At 30.0% G+C, this 10,510-nt stretch overlaps 1 protein-coding gene across 1 annotated transcript; it reads right to left on the minus strand.

The window, feature by feature from the left end:
- Positions 1 to 5,583: 5,583 nt before the first annotated feature.
- LOC123204300 (MDIS1-interacting receptor like kinase 2-like) lies at positions 5,584 to 8,856 on the minus strand. The gene is made up of 2 exons (XM_044620909.1): positions 5,967 to 8,856; positions 5,584 to 5,870 (listed from the first exon to the last, which is right to left on the minus strand). The coding sequence occupies exons 1-2, from the start codon at positions 8,854 to 8,856 to the stop codon at positions 5,584 to 5,586; spliced, it is 3,177 nt and encodes a 1,058-aa protein (XP_044476844.1).
- Between the last annotated feature and the right edge of the window lie 1,654 nt (positions 8,857 to 10,510).

Consider the following 10,510-nt stretch of genomic DNA (forward strand, 5'->3'; position numbering starts at 1 on the left):
CAATTGAATTATAAATCAATTTATAATATGATTTGATTTTATAATTCAATTTAGTTTATATATGATATTGATTTATTTAAAATTTAATAAATTTATTAAATTGAAAAAAACATTTTGATTGATAATGTATTGACTATAATATTTGATATTATCTTTATTTATTAGCTATTGACAATAATATTTGACGTTATTTTTATTGCCATTTATTAGATATTAATGAAATCTGAATATTTGATTTTATGTTGTTGTTTGTTGGATTTTATCCATAATTATCCATATATGATTTTATTACAAGAAGAGTTATTTGATATTATTTCGGCCAAAAGACCTATTCTCATCCAAGGTATAGTGAAAATCCAAAGTCTTTTATTTTAACTTTTAAAAATTTAAAAACCCACCTATGAGGTAATTTTTGTTAAAAATCTTAGTTATAATTAAGGGTAAAATCATCATGTACTAAAAAATTAAAATTTTATCATATTTTTCTCCTCAAGTTTGAAAATCTCACAATTTTTCCTACCTAAAGTTGGAGAAGTGACAATTTTCCAATTAGGGTTTTTTTTCTTTTCTCTCTGACGACGATCCACCTTTTCCAACCGTTCTTTCTCTGGCTTTATCTCTCCTCCTATCTCTCTCCCTTTGCTCTCTGACAACTTTCCAGACGAAAGAGAGAGATCGGGAGGGGAGCTTAAATTAAAATAATTGGATAATAGAGTGATTTTGTCTAAGCTTTCAAGAAAAAGACCCTGAAGATTGCCCTTTATGTTACATCTTTTTTTCAAGTTTTTTGCCTTGTTACATGAGGCTTTTTCAAGTTCAGTTATATTAAATTTGATGACACATATTAGACACTATAACAAATATTCAATTTAGGGACGATTTTAATTTCTTCTCATAATATTACTTTTAGGGATGAAAATTTCATTCTAGAATGATTATCTTAGAGGATGAAATTTAATTTCATCCCCTAAAACTTATAATTCATTTTTAGAGACGAAATTTAATTTTCATCCCAAAATGACTTTTTATGATGAATTGTTTACTTTCATCCCAAATGACTTTATAAAACGAATTTTTGACTTTTCGGGACGAAAATTTTACAATCACAATTTAAACATTAATTTTGAAAAGTCTCCCCCACTATTTTCACGTTTAGCATGTAAAAAACAGTTTGTTATTATAAAGCAACTTTGATTGGCAAATTGCTTTCTCAAGTAGTCTTCTTGAGAAATTCCAGTTTGTTGTTTTGTTGACAAATTCTACACAAAAGTTTCCTGCAACTTGGCCAAAGATGTCGGCACCAATTTTGCCTGTTCTTCCATCAGGAAAACAATATTATGTTGATAAAGTCTTGATTCTAACATTCAAGTAAACACTTATAACGTAGTTGACATGCTAACCAAAGTCTTTGTCCCATGGAAATAACATTGAATGTGTGTGTGTGTTTACTTTCTGTAGATATATTTCACAAAAAATAGTACTATATGTACAATTTTTATACTTAATTTTATGCATAAACAATTATATGTCATCATCTAATTTAGTGTTATTTTATCTTTAATTTTCAATTGTCCAATCATATGATAATACATCGTCTGATCATATTTTTTAGTTCGTATTTCTACAGTAATATTTAACAATTGTAAACATTTTCTGATCATATTTTTTAGTTCGTATTTCTACAGTAATATTTAGGGGAAAAAGTTGAATTTTTTTAACTCTTTGATGATAGAGAATTGTTAGTTTTCCACGTTATGGGAGGAAAATAATAAAAACTCTTAGAGTTGACAGACTAGTCAAGGTCTTTATCTTATGTAAGTGGTTTTGTTTTCCACAAGGAATTATCATAACTTTCGCTCCCTTTTTGCTTAAGTCTTTAGCATCTTTATACACGCGTAGACGTGTAATTCCAGGTTTGATGTTTTATTGAGAAATTCTACACATAAATCTTCTGCTTCTGGCCCCTTGTGTGGACACTAATTTGCCTATTCTTCCACAAGGAAAATGACGTTGCATCAGAAGTCTTGATTCTAACATTCAAATAAACTCTAATATTAACGTATTTGACACTCCAAAATCATTATAGGGTTAACATTATCCTCATGTGTGAGTGGTTTTACTTCTGTGAGGAATTTTCATTACTTGGCTTCCTTTCCTTTAAATCTTTACCATTTTTACTTAGCTTAAATTAGAATCACTTGGATAATAGAGTGATTCTATCTAAGCTTTCGGGAAAAAGACCATGAAGATTGCCCTTTATGTTATATCTTTTTTTCAGGTTTTTTGCCTTGTTAGTTGAGCCTTTTTCAAGTTCAGTTATATTAAATTTGATGACAGGCCTTAGACACTATAACAAATATTTAATTTAGAGACTATTTTAATTGCGTTCTAGAGTATTATTTTTAGGGATAAAATTTTAATTTCGTCCCAAAAAATTATTTTTAGGGACAAAATTTCAATTTTTTTCTAAAATGATTATTTTGTCCTTTAAAACTTATGATTTATTTTTAGAGATGAAATTTAATTTTTGTCTCAGAATGTTACTTTGAAAAATTTCCTCCCAGATGACTTTTTTGGACAAATTTTTTACTTTTGTCCAAAATGACTGTTTAAGATGAATTTTTGATTTTTTGAGACAAAATTAGTCCCTAAATTGAATATTTGTTGTAATGAGAGGATTGTTTACATAGCAATTGAATATATGTATTCATGGCAATTTTTGGAGAGTGTTTAGAGCTTACCAGATTTTTTTTTATATGTATAAGAACTAGAGTCATCAATTGGGCCAGGTCAACCCAACCTAGTGCTGTAGTGTGTCAGACCTGGCGTATGGCCTTTAGAGTTGGGTTGTAGGTTGATCTACTCTGATAATATTTACATAACATTAAAAAAATGAATTAATAATTATACCATTAAACATTAATTTTTTATTAAAATTAAGCCGGTCGGCCCAGTCCATGGAAACCTCTAATCAGAACCATTATTATTTTAAGAAAATTGATTCAAAGAGAAAAACAGGTTAACAAAGCAAAAAAGGATGTTGAATGTCATGTGGTCAAAATTCTTCCTCAAAGTCAACTCGCGGGTATAGTTTCCTCTCGCAACCAACGATAAGTGAATAATCATCTTTCCTGCCTACAGCTCATAGTGTGAACCTCCAGCAAGATAAAATTTCTTTTATAAACCAAGAATTAAGAAACGAGGATCAAATTTGTCACAATCATACAATATTAAACAAGTATTTCCTATTATCAAGGAGTTATTCTCCTCATATTCAATAATCACAATTGAAGTTTTTGAAATTTTTATACCTTTATAAGAATAACCTCTGTAGTACCATTCCTGAGGAGATAGATAACTTAAAAGTTTATTTTAGATCTAGAATTGAATATAGATTAGTTGAGTGGTCCTATTTCTCATTTCATTGGAAACTTGAGCAATTTGAAAGTTTTATACCCTTATAGTAACAACCTCTATGACACCATTTCTGATAAGATAGACAACTTGAAATTTGTTTCAACTCTAAAGTTGGACATAAATTAATTGAGTGAAATTATTCCTCGTAGCATTGTAAATCTAAGCAATATCAAATAGGGAAAAGTACAATTTTTCACCCAAATTTTAGTTGAAATTCAAAATCACACCTATAGTAGATGAAAAACCTAAATATTCATCTATGAGTTAACTATCATCCAAATTTTCAATTAGAGGCAAGAGTAAAATTATCATTTTTATGTATAAACCTAAAAACTTTGAAATTTTTATCATTTCCCCCTGCAGGGTTTAAAAACTAACACTTCAATTTATCTTGAAGTGTTATTTTTGAATTAACTCAAATTAAATTATTTTTGAACTAAATTTGAATTCATTTTATCATTTTCTAATCGATTTTAAATTAATTCAGTTAAATTTGAATCAAACTTGAATTAAATTTTATCCGAACTCAACTTAAATTAAATCGAATACAGTTAAGCATCTATGTCTCCCTAAAATTGAACCTCGTGTTCACTTTCCCCGCAACAAGCCTACCAAGAGAGGATATCTCGATTGCCATGCATTTCTTATTTTATTTAAAAAAATTACTTTGATTTTTAAATCTTCACGAATTTTAGAGTTATTTTATTTAAAAACTAGACTACCAAAACAGTGTTTAACTAGCATTTTATAATTAAAAAAATCTTAGGTCTACACTTAGATTTGACATTATTAAAAATTATAAATTGATAAAATTAAAAATTATGAAAGAACTACTTGATTTTAATGGTGTTATTCCTATTTTTCTGATTCACGGACAACTTTGTAATCAAGATATAAAAAATCTTAGATCTACACTTAGATTTGACATTATTAAAAATTATAAATTAATGAAATTAAAAATTATGAAAGAGCTACTTGATTTTAATGGTGTTATTTCTATTTTTCTGATTCGTGGACAACTTTGTAATCAAGATATACGATATTTTTGTGCAACTATCTATTCTATTAATTCTAATTGATAGTTATGCAAAAATATTATTGCATTTAGGGTAGTAAAATATCCTCATTCTGGTGCCACAATTTATCAAATATTAAAAAACATTTTTAATGAATATAAAATAAATAACTTTAATTTTACAATTACATTTGATAACTCTTAAAAAATGATAGAGTATTGAGTCAATGATGAATTATTTAAATACACCGTTCTGTGGCAATTTTTTTCATATTAAGTATGCATGTTATATTAGCAATTTAATAATACAAGATAATTTAAGTTTAGCAAAAAGTCACATAAAAATAATTAGACATGTTATTGTTTACATTTTATTATAATTAACACATATACAATCATGACATCAATGTATAGACAAATGGGTTTAAGATGTAAAAAATTAAAAACTGATGTTAAAAGACTCAAAACTAGGTGGAATTATATGTCAATCATGTTGAAATTCTGTAAAGGATATGAAACAACTATAACACAACTTTTTATTACACAACTAAAAGATCCCTAAAAACCTTTTTTTTTTTTTTTTTACTGAGTATGATAGAGACATGGTCAATGCTCCAATAAATATGTTAGAGCCCCTTAAAACAGTCATTGATCAATAATGTTTAGGTGTTTATTATCCTATCATCTATCTAACTTTATAAGTACCAAACTTATCTATGTGGGAATCAGCTGGTGTATTACACAAAAATTTTCTTGCTTTAAAACAAAATTCATAAGGTACAAAATCAAGTAGAAAGTGCTGTGATGTTTTCAAGTTAGTGAAGCAATAGATTAAACATTTAAGTTTGACAACTACTTCAATCTTAATAGCTGAAAGTGCTGTGATGTTTTCAAGTATACAATGTCTTTTTTGGTCATTATAAATGCTGCATAAAGAGATGAATTTTACTTAAATGTAGTTAAACATGCATTTCTTAGTTTTGGAACTTTTATTTTACATAAAGCCTTATCTAATGCATAAAATTCACAAGGGAACAAGCCATGCCTAGGAAACTAGATGCATGCAATGAACTAGAATAACAAAATGACACATTATTTTTGTTCTATTGTAGAAGACATTCTACTAAGTATTAATAACGATAAGTTGTAGTTCAAAACATATGAGAAACCATGTCCATGGTTGGCCTGTACTTTGGATTGGTACCCAAGCAATCAATTGCTAGCTTTATGACTACCATTAGTTGATCTTGAACAATAGGCGAAGGAAGTGGAAGACGTGGATCCAAAATATTGTTCAACAACATGTTCTCCCAAGTGAAAGAAGAGGATAGAGAAGGAATGATATCACCAGGATGATTTCCTTTTATCACTTCTAATGCTAACACTCCAAAGCTATATACATCGCATTTCTCAGTTATCGTTGTTGTGTAAGCCAATTCTGCAAAGTGAAGGACAAAACATGAGAACATATGTTGTAACTATTCCTTATGTATGTAATTAATGAATGAGACAATAGAAAATGAATTATGTATACCTGGTGCAATATACCCATATGTGCCTGCAAGTTGTGTCCAATTAGATGAGTCTGGCTTGAGAAATTTTGCAATTCCAAAGTCTGAAACATGAGCTTTATATTTTGAATCCAACAACACATTTTTGCTTGATATGTCTCGATGGACTACTGGTTGGGAGCAACCATGGTGCAGGTAAGACAAGGCTTCAGCCACACCTTTTAAGATATTTACTCTTTTACCCCAATCCAATTCTCTTGCTGTAGCTTCATTATTCAAGAATGTAGCCAAGCTACCTTTTTCAAGATACTCATAAATTGAAAGAAAGTGTTGAGAATGTATACAAAAACCAAAAAATTTCACAATATTTCGGTGTCGTATCTCTGATAATGACCTTATTTCATTTAAAAACTCTTTTTGTTCATTTACCTCGTCAAGATGAAATGAGTGAAATTTCTTTACTGCAAAAATAACCCCTGATAGAACTTGTGCTCTGTAAACACTACCAGACCCACCACTCCCGATGCAATACTTGGCATCAAAATTCTCTGTTGCACTTACAATTTCTTCAAACATTGTTTTTCCATCAAAATTTAATACCGAAAGAAATTTATCCTTATTCACCCTTCTATGTTCTTTCGGTAACTCTTGTTTATTTCCTCGAAAACAAAAGAACATTATTGTCACAACAATTAGAAGAGCAAGTGCTCCCAAAGCAACAAAGGAAATTACCAACCTCTTTCCTAAGACGTGCTTTTGTGAAGTGAAAGTGTTATTGCAAGGTGTAAATCCACTTACATTGCCACACAATCCTTTATTCCCTTGTAATGCTTCAATTGGAGCATTTCGAAAAGCTTTGTTGTTGGGAATTGGACCATGTAACCTATTATAAGATATGTCAATACGTGACAATCCATGCATATCTTCAAAACAACTTGGGATGAAACCAGAAAGGTTATTGTAGGAAAGATTTAGATATTCTAAACTCTCCATTTTACAAATCTGAGACGGTATCTCTCCGTCGAGTGAATTGTGACTCAAATCTAGTTCTGAGAGTTGAATCAAATCACCCAATTGAAATGGAATTTCAAGACTAAACTGATTATTTCTCAAATTCAAGTAGTGCAATCTTGACAGGTTCCCTAATTCTCCTGGGATTGACTTGCCTAATCTATTTATGGACAAGTCAAGGTACTCAAGTTCTGTGAGTAGGCCAACTTCACTAGGTATACCTCCAGAGAGTTGATTCCCTGTTAAAACAAGCTTGTTAAGAGAAGTCAGCTTTCTAAGTTCCATTGGAATCTCTCCAATTAAATGATTTGAAGAAAGGTCAAGTTCATGTAGTTTGACGAAATTTTGAATTTGTGACACAATGGTCCCAGTAATATTGTTTCCAGAGACATTTAAAGTACCTAACTGAGAGCACCTTCCCCAAGAAGACGAGATTTCACCATAAAATTTGTTGTGACTAAGATCTATGAAAGTAAGATTTGGATAGACACCAAAATCTTCAGAAATGTTTCCAATAAATTGGTTGTTTTGGAGGCGGACTCTAATTAAGCTTTTGCAATCTCTCAAATCTTGGGGGATACGACCAAGAAAATTGTTCTCACCAACAGAAAAGTGGATAAGTGATCCACTTCGACAAATATTACGAGGAAGATAACCAGTAAAGTGATTATAAGCCAACTCTAGTTTAACCAACTTCAAGAGATTTCCAACTTCATATAGAATGATTCCAGAAAGGTTATTGGTATGGAGGTATAAAAATTCCAAATTGCTCAGGTTTACAATGGGGTGAGGAATAGGACCACTCAATTGGTTTGTACTCAAATCTAGATTGGAAATAAACTGCAAGTTGCCTATCTCCTTAGGAATGACACCAAAAAGGTTATTGATGTGGAGGTGTAAAGCTTTCAAATTGCTCAGGTTTCCAATGGAATGAGGAATAGGACCACTCAGTTGATTTGTAGACAACGCTAAATCTGAAATGAACTTTAAGTTGCATATTGCCTCAGGAATGATGCCAGAGAGGTTGTTGCTATTAAGGTATAAAACTTTCAAACTACTCAAGTTTCCAATGGAGCGAGGAATAGAACCACTTAGTTCATTTTCACCCAACTCTAAATCCAAAATGAACTTTAACTTACCTATCTCCTCAGGAATGGTGCCAAAGAGGTTGTTGCTATAAAGGTACAAAACTTTCAAATTGCTCAAGTTTCCAATGGAGCGAGGAATAGGACCACTCAATTGATTTGTACTCAACTCTAGATCTGAAATGAACTTCAAGTTGCCTATCTCCTCAGGAATGACACCAGAAAGGTTATTGGTGTGGAGGTATAAAAGTTTTAAGTTAGTCAGGTTTCCAATGGTATGAGGAATAAAGCCACTCAATTGATTTTCTTCCAAAGCTAAATCTGTTAGGGAGTTCAAGTTGCCTATTTCTTTAGGAATAGAGCCATATAACTTATTTGAAGAGAGGTAAAAGACCTCTATATTTTTTAGGTGACTGATTTGAGGAGGGATGACACCAAAGAGTTTATTCCCACTTAGATCAAGGTGTGCAAGATTGGGAAATAATGAGAAAGAAAGTTCATGAAGTGTGCCTTTTAGACTTGCACTAGTCAAGTTAATACTTGTGATACTTCCAGCACGATTGCAAGAGATTCCAAACCAAGTACATGGACTTATCTTGGTTTCGAGGTGGGTAGAAGTATTTGTGGGATTGACAGAAGAAAGAGTCCATGATGACAGAAGAGAATGGCTCTGGTTTTGAAGGCTGGATTTCCATTTGAGAAGAGCTAGTGCTTCTTGAGTAGAATTAGAAGCAACATCAGGTGAAGAATGAGACATAACAACAAACAAGAGCAGGAAAACAAGTGAAGAAACTCTCTGCAAAGCTGACAATCCCATTGTTTCTGAAATTGTGTAATGCATATGATAATTTGGTAACACTGATATATATAAGCAACTCATAATGCATTCTTTAATGCTTGAAAAGTTTTCCCCTCTAATTTCCTGCTCACTAAATAAAAATTTCTACAACCTCTTGATCACAAATGTTTCTTGTCCTCTGCCGGCAATCACAAATGCATATAAGGTCAAATACATTTGACTTGACTTAAAAGTGTCTTTGTCAATTGTCCTGCATTTATTTATATTTAACAATGAAATTTAAGACGGCAGAGGTGAAATACTTTAGTTTGTGTTTCCACAATGATGTCTGCATTTATGATTATTTCAAATATGATATTATTTCAATATGTATGTTCTGATTAGATGATGTTATGATTATTATGTTTGAATATAAATTTATTAAAATAATTATTTTTTCATATGATATTTAATTTTTAGGCGGAAGGTCTCTATCATTAATAGTGATTATGATGTTACAAGTTTGGTGTGATTCATGACTTTGTCTTCAAATGTTTTCTATCATTTAAATAAATGTTTCCTCCTCATCGCAAAATTGTGCCATTTGGAACGAACTGGAATGTAGAAGTTCACATAAAAAGATGGCACCTTAGCCGGCCTCAACGGGAAATGGTCCCCTGCACTGCCCACGTGTTCCACGACAGTGGAAGGGCCTAGGGGTGTTTTTGAGATTTTAACATGGAAGAATTTAGTTTGCCGTCGTTCCTTTCAAACCACCAATAATAATTGCTAGTTGGAGTTATAAATATTAAATTCAATTAATGATGATTTTATTTCGAAAAAATAAATTGTTTAACCAACACTTTGGATTATTTTATTTGGAAAAAGACTTTTATTCAATATTTTTAAACTTGGACTGAATTATTTGGTTGGATCAATTGAATTATAAATCAATTTATAATATGATTTGATTTTATAATTCAATCTAGTTTATATATAATGTTGATTTATTTAAAATTCAATTAAATTTAATAAATTTATTGAATTAAAAAAATTATTTAAAATCAAAAATTTATAATTGATTTTTTCTTTATCTATGTAATAGAGTATCAATTGTTTAATTAACATATTTAAAATTATATTTTATATGTTTTATGTTTTAAAAAGTGGTAAATATTTGATACCATTTAAAAAATACATAATAATTTAATAATCAATTAAATAGATTGGTTGTGTGGTTGAACTGATCAAACAATAAACATTGTTTTTCTTGATGGAAATTAACAATTTGACTAAGAGTCAATTTGAATTTCTAGGTTTTAATTCGAGTTTAGAAGAAACAATCAAGTTTCAATCTAAGGATGATTCTTGTTTTCATAAACAAGTCGTATTAATCCAAACTTTTATATTAAACTAACTCAAATTAAATTATTTTTGAACTAAATTTGAATTCATTTTATCATTTTTTAATCGATTTTAAATTAATTCATTTAAATTTAAATCAAACTTGAATTAAATTTTATCCGAAGTTAACTTAAATTGAATCGAATACAGTTAAACATCTATGTCTCCCTAAAATTGAACCTCGTGTACATTTTCCGCACAACAAGCCTACCAAAAGAGGATATCTTGTTTACCATGCTTTTCTTATTTTATTTTAAAAAATTACTTTGATTTTCAAATCTTCACGAAT

The sequence above is a fragment of the Mangifera indica genome, chromosome 20 (assembly GCF_011075055.1).
Source record: "Mangifera indica cultivar Alphonso chromosome 20, CATAS_Mindica_2.1, whole genome shotgun sequence".
Lineage (NCBI taxonomy): Eukaryota > Viridiplantae > Streptophyta > Magnoliopsida > Sapindales > Anacardiaceae > Mangifera > Mangifera indica.

What these genes read in the sequence shown, in the direction of transcription:
- LOC123204300 (XM_044620909.1), bottom strand. Translation starts at nt 8,856, where the DNA reads ATGGGATTGTCAGCTTTGCAGAGAGTTTCTTCACTTGTTTTCCTGCTC. An exon ending in ATATGGGTATATTGCACCAG is followed by an intron (nt 5,871 to 5,966) that starts GTATACATAATT and finishes TTCACTTTGCAG; the next exon opens with AATTGGCTTACACAACAACG.